General features: G+C 36.8%; 1 protein-coding gene across 4 annotated transcripts in view; it reads right to left on the bottom strand.

Annotated features, from left to right (window-relative positions):
- CNTN1 (contactin 1) overlaps nucleotides 1-14,643 on the bottom strand; it is a 362,215-nt gene that overhangs the window by 68,675 nt on the left and 278,897 nt on the right. For all 4 annotated transcript variants that reach the window (XM_015085046.3, XM_053226129.1, XM_027035908.2 and 1 more), the window contains one exon: nucleotides 6,190-6,339. In XM_015085046.3, the coding sequence (XP_014940532.1) occupies nucleotides 6,190-6,339 (150 nt within the window). The remainder of the gene's footprint in view (nucleotides 1-6,189; nucleotides 6,340-14,643) is intronic.

Genomic DNA, 14,643 nt, shown 5'->3' with positions numbered 1-14,643 from the left:
TTAATGCATGTGTGACCTTTGTTTTCAAATAGAATAAAATATATTTGGTAATGGGTTCTTTTCAATCATAATGTGCAATTATCACTATGGCTTTGTCACTGCTTCTCTTTTCATCCTCCTCTATTAACTGCCAATTTCTAGAACGACCATCTTACCCTTCTTGCTCCCCCTTTTCTCTTCCACAAATAATTTTGTAGCGCTAAAGATAGCAACATAAATAGAATCTGATTCCAGTACTGAAGATGCACTTTCTTTAATTTAGCAACAAGTGAAGATGTACAACTAATTTTAATTTAATGTGTTTAGTATCCCCAACTTGTGAAAGTCTGCCGAATGAATGAAGCAGCTCAGCTTCATAAAAGACTCATCTAGAACTCAGAAGTGATTTTTACATACTGCACCTAACTGGATACTCAGATCAGCCCTTTGAAGTAAGCATACAGAGAAGTAACATTATCCCATTTTACAGGAAAGGCAAATGAATCCCAATGGAAGTTACTTAACTAGCCATGTCACAGTGCTTACATGGAGAGTAGCTTTAATGCAGGCCTCCTCATTGCTTAAAAATCTATACTTTTTGCTACTTTAAAAAAAGATTTCTCTCTTTTATTACCAATGATAGCAAATAAATTTATCAGTAACTTGCTAGCTACAAAACATGCTCTTAGCACCATTTCTCTCCTTTATCAAACATAACTAAAATGATTAAAAATAAAACTAAATAAAAAGAGAATGGCTTAATTAGACACAGAATTAATGTTCTATATAAAGGATAAAAGTGCTGATTCTTGTATTTTTTTTTCTCTTTTCCTTCTTAGGTTGATCTGGCATAAATAAATGCCAAAGCTGTCAAAACAAACCCAAATGTGCCATTTTAGGATATCAACTCACCAACTGCACCTGCAGATCCATTAGCTATGAGGGTATGTCTTAATGACACATTACTTTGAAGGATGCTTTTGTTATCTCTTTCTTACAGTCAAAATTAAATGGGCTACAATGAATTACAAACACATCTTCTAATTCTTCATTTGGGACCATCCATTTTATAATGCACTTGTCTGAATCCAAAGAATATACCCAACCATGCACTGCGATCTTAACATTAAGTAATTGGACAGATAAGGGCATGTGCTGCATTAGATAATGTTGTGTCTTTCAATCAGCATAATGAGGTGCAGGGGCAACCTTTCCATCAAATGGGAACCAGCCTTTATCCCACATAACATATGCTGGCATCTCTTAGGGAGTTGTTATAATGGTACATGGCAAGACAAACATCCCCTTGTTTTAAAAAGTATTTTTATTTTTTTGTTAGAATGAAGAATGTGAATGTCCAATTTTATGCATATTAAATTTTTTTAAATTAAGAAGAAAAGAAAAACAATATTTAAAGATAAATTCTACTTAGTTTTATTATATTAAACGTATATTCTTGTATTTATATTAAATATAAATATATATATATATTCCTCTAAGATGATTAGAAATTACATGAAGCTATGTGATTCTCTGTATGCTTATAAACAATGGAAATACATTGTCAAATGAGGTGATCAATTACAGAGTAGACAATATTTTCTTATAAGCATATTATGCTGTGAAATGAGAATAATAGCATAATAAATGAATGTTAGGCAGCAAATATTATGCACTAGATAGTACTAACTTCTTTGATTATATGTTTTTAAATCATAAATCATAAAATCATAAAATCTCAAAAAATAAATAATTTCCATTTTGAGATGAGAAAACAGAGAGGTTACGTAATCTAAGGTTTCAAACAATGGCACCAAGATTCTACTGAAGGATCGGTGTCTCGGAGCTTCAATACTACACACTGCTTTCAGAAGAGTAGGAAGACAGTGAGGTTGAAAGGTCTTTAGAGTTTCATATAAATTGAGTATACGAAAATGATCCTGAGCTTCTAAATATGATACTAAATATAAATCACAAATTCAGATTCAAAAGTCAGACTGAGTCTTTCTCTGAGACACTTTTTGTTCATATTCCTAAAAACATAATCATTTCTACTTTGAGATGACAAAAAAGATCTTACAATAATTCCTTCCAGATGATCAACCCATGTATACCAAAGCAATCACCTTCTGAAATTAAATAATTAAGATACTGTTTATAACAGATTTCCTGAGGAGGAGAGGAGAAGGTCTGTATCTATCATCAATGCCAGAGAAAGCTCCTTCCTCCTCTAATGAACAATTTAGTATTTCAAAACATGTGTTCAAATTAAGTCTTAGTTCATACAATGTTAGTCAAGAGATCATGGAAAGTTAGCCAAGCTCAAGAGATTTTTTTTAAAGGACTGTATTTAAATATAAGAATGTTATACTTTTTAATTTTTATTTATTTTTTTAATATTTATTCATTTTTGAGAGACAGAGAATGAGTGGGGGAGGGGCAGAGAGAGACAGAGGGAGACACAGAATCTGAAGCAGGCTCCAGGCTCTGAGCTGTCAGCACAGAGCCTGGCACAGGGCTTGAACCCATGAACCATGAGATCATGAGCTGAGCCAAAGTCCACTTAACTGACTGAGCCACCCAGATGCCCCAAGAATGTTATAATTTTTTAACTGAAAAAAGTTTACTTAGGCACAAACTTAATCATTTATTTTATTTTTACAATTTTATTTTGAAAATGAATACTTGTTAAATCAAATCAAGTACAAGATCTCTCAGTATGAAATTATGTGGTTTAAAACCACTGGTCAGATCATGCCCATGTTCCTTTCTATTTTTGTCTTTCAAGAAAGTCCATCATACAAAAGTTTATATTAAAAACACAAGTGGCTCTAGGGACTAATAATAAAAACCAAACACAAGGATCTTGGCTATATGGTATCTGTAATCTACAAAGCTTCAACTTATATTACCTCTCTATCCTAATGAGATGCTTGCCAGGTAGAGCAAAAGAAACAGTTGTGTTCATTTCGCAGGTGAATATACCAGAACAAACAAACAAAAAATTAGCATTTTATCATATCTAGCTTTATAGTTAAGGATGAAATCTAAACTACTCCTAGAACACTAATAAAGTTTTATATAAATACATATTTGGGGTTTTTTTTCATGTTTATTTACTTACTTTGAGAGAGAGATAGACAGCATGCTGTGTGTGAGTGGGGGAAGGACAGAGAGGGAGAAAGAGAATCCCAAGCAGGCTCCACAGGGTCAGTGCAGAGCTCTACAAGGGACTCAATCTCACAAATCGTGATATCATGACCTGAGCTGAAATCAAGAGTCAGATGCTTAACCAAATGAGCTACACAGGCTCCCTGTGTACACACTTTTAGAGTCCTGCTTGAGAAAATGCCCTTAAGAGAGAAAGCTCAATGTATGAGAATAGGTGTCAAACAGATCTTGGATTTGAACTGAGTCTTGCAAGTAACTATATGAATTTCACATTATTTACTGTCTCTGAGTCTGTTACCCATTAATGAACACGGGATAGTAATACCTACCTTAAAATATTATCAAAAGAATTAACTGAAATATGTGTGAAAATACTCAGTGAAGATCAGTATTTCAATGTTTATTATCTTCCTTAATTACAGAATCATTATTTTTATCTGGTAAATAATATAGTAAACTACATGAAACTTTCAGAGATTACTGATGGCAGTCCTGTGAATAACTGGCTTTAAAAGCTAAGACATGAGAGTTCATAATTCTATTTAGAAGTTAGGCCAAGAATTTGAGGTAGCCAGCAATGTGGATTAGTGGTATTAAGATACCACAACAGATTTTAACAGCAGTCTATCATCCTTTTAAAACCTTTTCCCTCGCAGGCCCCTGGGTGGCTCAGTGGATTAAGCGTCTGACTGCAGCTCAGGTCATGATCTCACAGTTCAAGGGTTCAAGCCCCATATTGGGCTATGTGCTGGCAGTGCAGAGCCTGCTTGGGATTCTCTTTCCTTCACTCTCTCTCTCTGCCCCTCCCCCACTTGCACTCTCTCAGAGTGAATAAACTTAAAATAAATAAATAAATAAAATCTCTTCTCCCAAATAAAGCACTGAACTTTGGCAAGGCATAGTAAAAATAAACTCAGAGAGTCTACAAAACATTTTCTTTTCTTTTTTTTTAATATGAGATTTATTTTCAAATTGGTTTGCATACAACACCCAGCGCTCATTCCAACAGTGCCCTCCTCAATGCCCATCACCCACTTTCCCCTCCTTCCTACCCCCCCATCAACCTTCAGTTTATTCTCAGTTTTTAACAGTCTCTTATGGTTTGGCTTCCTCCCTCTCTAACTTTAACATTTTCATTTTCATACACAAGGAATAATAAAAAAAGAGCTATTATTATAATCAGAACAATATTTTTGCCTGGTAATTCAGGGAAAAGGAAAATAGAGCTGAGTACTTCTGCACCAAAGGCTATTTAAATGGAGTTGGTATTTCGCCTAAAAATGTGAACCTGATTTGGAACAACATCCATGGTTGAGCTAGGGTCAAAGAGCATATTTAGAGTGACACCTAATATTAAAAGAACACATTCTAGCTATTTCTCAGAGAAACTATGACTCTCTTCGTGGTTTAGATCTGGGAAGTTCTCATTCCATGGTCTCCACTCCCTGCTTATCCTACCCTCCCCCCCACCCCCGACCATGCCACATGGCCACACAGTTTTAAATGTTTTTGAGTGACATGAAGAATTGTGAACCTTCTAAATCTTAAAACTCGTTACTTAAGAGCCTCCCTGGTTAAGATTCAAAATTTACATGAAAGTTTACATTCTATTTTTTAATGTTTATTTATTTACTTATTTTGAGAGAGAGAGCACAAGTTGGGGAGGTGCAGAGAGAGAAGGAGAGAGAGAATTGAGGATGATTAATTGGCTTTCACTCTAGTGTCTACATAGAAGGTAGAAGCATTTACTGAGGGAGAAGTGAGATTAAGTGCAGGTGAGGACTTAGTTCCATTTTCAAATGGGTTCTCCAAATATTTATGCAGAACTGGATTTCCATCTAGTATACTTTTCCTAAGTAAAAAAGTTTTTTAATATTTCTAATGCAGGTTGCTGGAGTCAAAGACCTTCAGCCTTTGTTTTGCTTTGTTTATAATGTGTATTTATTTTTGAGACAGAGAGACAGAGAGAAAGAGAGAGAGAGAGAGAGAGAGAGAGAAAGCGAGAGCGAGCAACCAGGGGCGGGGGGAGCAGAGAGAGAGGGAGACACAGAATCAGAAGCAGGTTCCACGCTCCGAGCTGTCAGTGCAGAGCCCAATGTGGGCTGAACCCACCAGCGGTAAGATCATGACCCGAGCTGAAGTCGGACACTCAACCGACTGAGACACCCAAGTGCCCCAAAGACCTTCCTTCAGCCTTTGTACATTAGGAAATTTCTTTCATTTCATATTTGTGATAATTTTTTGAAAATAAGTTCTAAATTATTTTTTGAGCAATTTAATTTTTAATCTTTAATTTTTTTAAGTTTATTTATTTCAAAAGACAGAAAGAGTGGAGGAGGGACAGAGAGAGAGAGGGAGAGAGAGAATCCTAAGCAGGCTCCATGCTATCAGCCGGAGCACCATGCAGGGCTCGAACTCACAAACCATGAGATCACAACCTGAGCTGAAACCAAGAGTCCGACGCTTAACTGACTGAGCCACCCAGGTGCCCCTTTAGTTTTTTTTTTTTTTTTTTAATTTTTTTTTAAGTTTATTTATTTTGAGAGAGAGAGAGTGTGTATGTGAGAGCATGAGAGTGGGAGAAGGGCAGAGAGAAAGGGAGAGAGAGAATCCCAAGCAGATTCAGCTCACAGCCCAATTCCGGGCTCGATCCCATGAACCATTAGATCATGACCTAAGTAAGCAGAAATCCAGAGTCAGATGCTTAACTGAGTGAGCTACCCAGGCACCCAAATATGAAAGTTTATATTATAAATACCAATTTCATTTTAGTCATTCCAAGTGGAATACGCAGAGATTTCTATTTACTTCTTTCCTTACATTCCTTATGTAAAAATATTCTTAAACATCATATGACCTTTTTCTTGATTTTTGACTGTCTTGTCACAGAATACACACACCTGTGTGAAATACATACACACATTTTTAGATGAATCACTTACCTCAGAGTATTACTTATTTCCAAATACATTCAACTATATATAAAAGTGGCACCATATATATAAACCTTTCAAATTTTCAAAAGTTTCTTCAACATACCAGCACCATCTGTTTTAATTCTGTTTGATGGTATGCTGGGCTCTCCTATACCCAACGTATTGGTTGCTACCACACGAAATTCATACTCCATCCATGGTATTAAATCCACTGCTCTTGCTGCCTCCATATTCCCTTCAATGATTGGGGGATCTAAACAAAATGAACATTAAAAAGAATATTAGTTGAACAGCATCATTTTTATAATCCTGCATTTTAATTTTACTATTTTGAGACAATGGCACATATTCCACTGAGTTGAAATAAAAATAAAAACTAGACATGACAAAATATTAAGTTCAAGGGAGTAAGCAGAGATATCATTAATAAATAATAAACTACAGAAAGTGATATGAATGTGGATCATCTATTTCATAAGCCTAAGATCAGAGGGTTGAAATTCGGCACTCCTATCAAGCTCCCAGGTCATGCATTTACTGCTAATCCATGGACTCTACCTGGAATAGCAAGGAGCTGTATTCTAAAGGTAGAATCTAGAAAGATTTCCTGAGGGAAGAGCACAACTGGGACAGTTAAAAACTTTGGGGACATCCACTGACATTGTACATGGGCAGTGAATGATTTATTATTAGGGTACCTATATGTTTCTACCCTTTTTTAGTTGGTTTTGTTGATTTTTACCCAAATCACTTGGGGCAATGATAACAAATGTTATAATAGTTTATTAAAAAGTCATGCTCTTAGATAATGAAAAGATTATAAATTATGGATAAAATATGATCCAACATTGCTTATTTCATTGAGATATGATAAAACAAAGAATCAAGGCAGGACTACACAGTATTTTAAGCTCTCTTAAAATATTTCCACATGTGTTTTTAATAACTAACATATACATACATATGCATATAAATACTTGTACATCACTTGTTTGGAAAATGTGTTGCTTTAGGCTTGTCTATGACTCATTATCTTACTATTTAGGGAATTTTTAATCTGGCAATGCAGACCATGAATCTATAGTTTTTCAAGATGTTGTTCTCATCTCTACAATAAATGCCAAGCATCCCAGTGTCCTGGTTTCTGCTTTTGGACAAATTCCTGTGTGGCTCAGACCATGCCATGCCTCATCCTGCCATAATTGTAACTGTCCTGGATGCTAATTTTTCCATCTCTTCTCTTATTTTGTGATGAACTTGTTCTATACATTTGATGTAATTTTTGACTTTCTGATTGAAAATTTGGCTTTGTCTTCTCCTGTTTTGATTCTGCCTCTTTATTTAATATTTCTTCCACCCTTCGTTCACAGCAAATCAGAATTTGCTTTACTTCATATACCCAAGGACTTCTTTTAGGTAGTTGGAGGAAGGAAGTGTAGTTTTAGTTTGTAAAGTGCTCTTCATAAAGAAAAGAAAAAAATATAGCTGGTTGTTATGACACTGGGTAGCCCACTTCCCCTCTAGAGACCTTCCAATAATTTTGAGCCTAGTATAAAAGAAAAAATTTTATAGTAGTGGGTTGAACTGTGCCTACCAAAAAGTTCTATCTCTTCCCAAATTACAAGAACCTGTGAATGTAAGTCATCTGGAAAACCAGTCTTTGTGTGTTCTTTGAAGATTAAGATCAGAATTATGTTAAGGATCCTGGGGTAAGATTAGCCTGGATTATCTAAGTGGGCCCTGAAACCAATAATAAGCATCCTTATAAGAGAAACACAGAGGAGAGACATATGTAGAAGAGGAGGCAATGTGACCACAGAGACAGAAGTTGAAGTGATGTGGCCACAAGCCAAGGAACATCTGGAGCCACTGGAACCTAGGAGAGGTAAGGAATACCTGTTCCCTAGAGCCCCTGGAGATGGTACAGCCTTGCAAACACCTTGATTTTGGACTCTGGCCTCCAGCACTGTGAGAGTCTAAATTTCTGTTGTTTTAAGCAACCAGTTTGTTACAACAGCCCTAGGGAACCAATACAGAGTTTTAAAGTCAGAAGCTGATGGGATTATTTATGAGTTTGTGATCTTATGAATTTGGGGCCTAAGTAAAAACATATGGTAGAAGGCTCAAGGAGGCAGTCCAATCTTTCCCCTCCCTGTGCTGCAAAATCCCAGCACCATTTAAATGTTTATTTATTTTGAGAAAGAGAAAGAGAAAGAGAGGGAGGGACAGTGAGAGAAGGAGAGAGAAAATCCCAAGCAGACTCTGGATCTCATGACTGTGAGATCATGACCTGAGCCAGTATCAAGAGTTGGATGCTTAATCAACTGAGCCACCCAGATGCCTTTAATCCCAGCATCATTTAAATGCCTGAAGAATGGGAATGTTGAAAGCCCTCCAAAGGGTCTCTCTTGACAAGGGTATGCTATTCTCATGATGGTCAAAGCTAACCAGGCTTTTTGAAGCAGCTGGGCAGCCAACAAGTACAGGCAAGAGTATGTTGAGTCAAAACAAGAAGAACCAGAAGGATGTGCACTGGAAACTGTAGCTAAAAGACTGATTTTGAGCATGTGTGATCATCCAGTATGAAAACACCCCTAAATAAATGGAAGGTCGAGTATATGTTCAAAGAGTAGAAAATCAGACTTGACCACAGAAAATATTTGGAGGAATGGTGAAAGGTAAAGAAGGAAAGGTCTAGTGGGGTCATTTTGTGGTAGACTTTGGATTCCAGGTGAAGCTGTCAGTCGTCTGATTTAATGACCGAGATGAAGAAAGAAGGAATAAGCAAAATGCCTTGGAGTTACTACCATAAGATAAACACCAGTGAGAAACCATTGGCTCAGGGAAGCAAACGACTTTCTCAGAAGGGGAAACAAGAAGTCGGTGGTTGGTAGGAAGATGGACTTCTGGAATGCATCTTCTGAATGGGTAGGAAAGAATTTGGTATCTATACGTTAAGGATAGTATTCTCTACCAGGATTGCTAAAGGCATGAAAAGTGCTCTTTCTGGAACAAAACCAATTATAATCATTCTTGTTAATATACATTAACATCAGTACTTATGAGAATATAAATATCCCAAACAAAGATGTATTGGTATATTTTTATAATACCTCCTAAATAAAACCATTTACATAAGCAGTAGGAATAACTTAGCCAAAAAAAAAAAAAAAGACTAACATTTTCATTTTAGAAAAATGTATCTAGAATTAAAAGTGGCTTCTATCATGCCTGTTTTCCATTCCACAAACTGGGGCAGGACTTTTGAACACCACATCATGAGAAGAGGATTTTAAAGCTTGCGAGAATTTCTCTAACTTTTTCCCAGCTCCAATCTTGACACAGGCAGTCCACACTAAAAATATTTCTTTTGCCTCCCCTTGTTTGTTCATTTGTGAACATCCACGTTTCTTCTACTTCTTCTACATGTTTTGGAATTCTCTGGGCCTAGTATACCTAGCATACTGTTTTGTAAATAATACTACTTAATAAATGTTTGTAAAAACTATACATAAAATATAAATACAAAAGTTACACTTATTTAGAGCAGACAGTGTTTCAATGCAAGAAGTACAGCCTTCTGTAGAACACTCACGATAGTCTCCTTCAACCCTGAATCATGCAGGCTACTGGTGAAAGACAAGAAGATGATTCCTTTACCCCGCCCCACCACAAAATATCCAACACTCTTGTGGCTTTGATGCTTATATTCAGTCTATAAATTATCTTCCCTTGTAAGGCAGTATACTTTGTCTCAGTCCCCTTAAGCCCTCTCCCACTCTCTTTAACTGTGAGCTGATCCTTTCTCCTCTACTGCTACTGTTTGTTTTACCTGTATTACACATTTTTATTTGTTTTATTCTGGCCCTGAATATCCCTATAAATGGATTTTTACCCCATGCAATCTCCCCCAACTCCTTCAGTCCTGGCAGGAACTATTGGATATATTTTATTTTTCCAAAACCACCCACGTAGACAGGAGCAGAGTTCAGCTTTGCTTTGGAAGCAGATTCATACCCGGGCCAAATACAGAACAGAAGCAGAGGACATTGTGTCCCCTCTCTTCAGCCAAGTTCCTTCCACCTGTTTGTTATTCCTAGAGTCAGAAAGAGAGGAGAGCACTTTGCACAATTGACGCAAGTGCTAGGAATCAGGACTGGGGTCTCAAGATCCTGAGTTTTAAGTGGGTCAGTTCTGAGTCAAGCCATTGTTTAACAGATAATTTCAGTATTGAAAATCAGATCTTAACTGTATCATGACTGCCAGAGGCTTCTCCCTATAAAAACTATATTGAGTATTAACCTGATAGCTGTTTAAATCTTGGTTTTACTTCTGAGTGTAACTCTCAATCAAAGGGATACAGAGCAGGAGACATGCTCCTTACGTTAACACTCAGGTCAAAAGACCCTCTTGAGAAAGTCTTACTTTAACAACCAACCATACACAATAATCCATAGCTTCATTTGCAAATGCCTTGAGTCCCTGAGGCTCAGAATAAAAAGATTGTGACTAATCTTTGGAGGAAAAGAGAAGCAAGCCTCATGGGTATCCTAAGGCCAATAATTCACAGTGTTTTTGTTGCCTGGAAACCATGCTTATGGCACTCTGCCATCAGGCCACATGCACTAACTGAAAAGCTTCAGAAATAGCCGGAATGACCTCTGGACTAAAAAATATATTGTTTCAAGAATAACTCTAGGCAATGTCATCCCACCTGTTCTAGATTCTTTGAAGTTGCCTAGTGAATCCTGGTGTTTCCTTAGAATTTAAATACATTCAGAACCTTTAGGTTCTTCCCTCTCAATCCAAAATTCAAGCATTTGAAACTATCCAGAAGCCACTCAGAGGTTCTAAGTGATAAAGCAGGTCTGCGTTTGAGAATGGAAAAGGGCATTTACAGGCTTCTCATCGGTTCTGCGTTATATTAGAGCCTTCAGACCCCACCCACAAGGTCTTGTGGCAGAACTTTGAAAGGAGCCATAGATTTGGCAAAGTTCTCCGCAGTGAGAGAGAGGCAAATTGTGCTCTGGCATCCCAAAAGATGTGATTCATTGATTTTCCTCCAAGGAAATTTTGAATGTAACCTCATAAACCCCCAGAAATTCATATTTGAAATAAGAACAACAAAAAGTGAGGCTACAGAAAGGCAAAAGAGAAAATAGTAAATTCTACAAAGTATCCTACAAGAAGCCTAGTGGTTTTTCTTTTTTTTTTTTTTTTGCATTTTTTAAAACCTAACAATGTGGCAAAGAATTAAAAAAAAAACACTAAAAACTAAGTAAAGATGTGGTAGAAGAGATACTCACATGCTGGTGGTGGTAATAGAAACTGTTTCTTCTTTTCTACTGGATAATTTTTTAGTTCAGCTCATGGGTTTAGGCATGTTTACACTAAATAATTTAGTTTACAAATATCTATTCTAAGGAAATAACCTAACATTAAAGAAACATTTATGTATTAAGACGTTATTACAGATTTGCACCAATAAATTCGAGGCTTCCACATGACGGAATTTTAAACACAAAGACATTTTTCTTCTTCATTTTAGAAAATATATCTCAGGTTTGTTCTCTTAATTGATCCTCATAGCACGGTTTCTAGGTCTCTTTATGTTCAGTGCCCTTCCATACATACATCCTATCACCAACAATATTCTATAAAATTTCCTCTCCAAGGAGCAGTATAGAATCAAACACAACATTCTAAATCTTATCTATGCATCGTGTAGAACCCTGAGAAAATGGCATCAAATTTCTGCTGTCCATCCCCGAAAAGTCCAAGAGAAATAATATTTACAATAGATTGTTTCAAAGCATACAGTCTATTCTTCCAGATCATTATTCTAAATGTAATCCTTGGACTGCTGAAACTTGGTATCTTTGAAAAATATTTACTGAATACCTTAAATAATTACCTTCATAAAACAGAGTTTAGTCTTATACTTTCCATTTTTAGTGGGCACCACTATAAATAAAAACTACATGGTTGCATTTACCGCAAAAAGTATTTTTCATTTCTACTTAGGACACTGTCACAAGAGAATTTTACTTACATAACTAATAAAAAGAACAGGTAATACAATCTACAAAATAATCATTTTTCAGAGCCTATCAGAGAGCTGAATTTGTGAAATTTGTGAAGAAGAATAGGTACAGGAACAGGGAGAGGAGAGCATAGTCATTAATGTTCAGAAAAACAAAACTTTTCACAGATATTTAAAGACAACAGGCAGGCTGGCATGGCTTTCTCGAATCCCAGAAGCCCCCAAATCAAGGAGCATCTATACCCATCAGCCAATTCTTTTTTTGTGGGCCTTCACCAAGTGTACGAAAAACAGCTGGGGCAGGACAAGAGAGCCAAAAGAAACCTCCCTCTGAGGCACAGACATCTCAGATCTGTTCAAGTCTAAGAGCAAAGCAGGAAAATGGAGACCACCATATGCACTCCAGGCCTTACCCTGAATAAGTATGTGGTTGTGTGTGGCTGTGTGAGTGGCAAGAGAGCAAAGACAGATCTGCCTCCCCAGAGAGGGACAAGTGTTTTGGGTCTGCTGAAGTCTGAGTGAACCTGTAACTAGAACCACTCCCCCACCCACCCCCAGGAACTCGGGGCTTCAGACTAATGATTAGACAACAGCTGCCTGGGGCAGAAGAAGGGAAGCTAATAGAACCCTCCCTGAGAGCCAGGCTAGAAGAACAAACAAAGTCTGATGGGAAGGCTGGAAAGCATTCACATGTGAGAGAGGTTTTGATCCTCCACTCAAATTTACTTGACCCTGTACTGAACTGAATCTAACGGCAAAAGTCAGATCACCTCAACTACAGATTGTAGTGACAAAATGACAGTTTTGGAAAAATGACATGCATTTTCCAGGATATAAGTAGTATTCACTTTATGCTCCACTGTTCTTTTTTACACAATGTATGGATATTTAAAAAGTTATCAGGACATGAGAAAACAAAGAAATGTGATTCATTTTCAAGAAAGGAAAAAAGAAACAATCAACAGAGCCAGACTTAAAGATGGACAGATGTTAAATGATCAGACAAGGACTATAGAAAAATTACTAGAAATAAGTAAAAGTAACAAGTGGGAAAAAGTGCACCACTTGCAAAACAAAAAGGAAATTTCTATGGAATACTATGTAAACAATATGAAAAGGAACCAAATCCTGGAAACAAAAAATCCTGGAGATTAATAGAAATAAAAAATCAAAATAATTTTTATAGGATCTTCAGCAAACTGAATGTAGCATAGAAAAGAATCTATGAGGGTGAAGACAATTCATTAGACACTATCCAATCAGAAGCAAACACACACATCCATGATCTATGGAACACATCAAACAACCTAACATACATGGAACACAGACCAAGAAGAGAAAGAGAGCATGACGCAGAAGAAATATCTGGAGATAATGGCTGAGAATTTTCTAAGTTGAAGGAAGATATCAACTCAAAGATCGAGCTTGCCAGTAAACCCCCACCAGGATAAATATATTTTCATCAAGCTGAAAAGCAAAAAGGAAAAAAATCTTGAAAGCAGCTAGACATGACAGACACATTAAATACAGGAATATAAGGTAAAAACAATAAATAGTTCACTTCTTATCAGAAACAACAAAAGCAAAAAGATAAAGGAATAATATTTTCAAAATGTTCAAGGGATGCCTGGGTAGCTCTGTCAGTTAAGCCTCTAACTCTCGATTTTGGCTCAGGTCATGATCTCATGGTTCAGTTCACGAGATTGAGCCCAGCATTAGGCTCCGTGCTGACAGCTCAGAGCCTGCTTGGGATTCTCTCTCTCCCTCTCTCTCTGCCCCTCATCTCTCTCTCTCTCTCTCTCTCTCTCTCTCTCTCTCTCTCTCAAAATAAATAAACTAAAAAATAAAAGAAATAACAAATAAAGGAGTGCCTGGGTGGCTCAGTTGGTTAAGCATCCAACTTCAGCTCAGGTCATCACTACGGTTTGTGAGTTCATGCCCTGCGTCAGGCTCTGTGGTGACAGCTCAGAGCCTGAAGCCTGCTTCAGATTCTGTGTCTCCCTCTCTCTCTTATCCCTCCCCTATTCACGCTGTCTGTTTTTCCAAAATAAATAAACATTAAAAAATAAAAATAAAAAATAAAATGCTCAAAAAACAACTTAGAATTTATATTCAAAAAATTATCACAAATATGATATGAAAGAAATTTCCAAAGGCTAAAGGTCATTGACTCCAGCAACCTGAACAATCAGAAATATTAAAAAAGTTCTTCACTTAGGAAAATTATACTAGATGGAAATTCAGTTCTACATAAATAAATGGAGAACACTTTCCAAAATGGAACTAAGTCCTCACCTGCACTTAATCTCACTTCTCTCAGTGAATGTTTCTACATTCTGTGCAGATGCTAGAGCCAAAATCTCATTTCCCATCCTCAATTCTGCCTTTCTCTCAATATCCATACTCAATTTGTTAGAAAGCTCTGTTTTGCCTTCAAAAATATATCTCAGACCCACGCACTGCTCTCCATGCACATTGCTATCCCATTGTCCTAGCCACTGACATCTCCGACCT

Source organism: Acinonyx jubatus, chromosome B4 (genome assembly GCF_027475565.1).
Source record: "Acinonyx jubatus isolate Ajub_Pintada_27869175 chromosome B4, VMU_Ajub_asm_v1.0, whole genome shotgun sequence".
NCBI classification, from domain to species: Eukaryota; Metazoa; Chordata; class Mammalia; order Carnivora; family Felidae; genus Acinonyx; species Acinonyx jubatus.
This window is presented reverse-complemented; position numbering and strand designations above follow the sequence as displayed.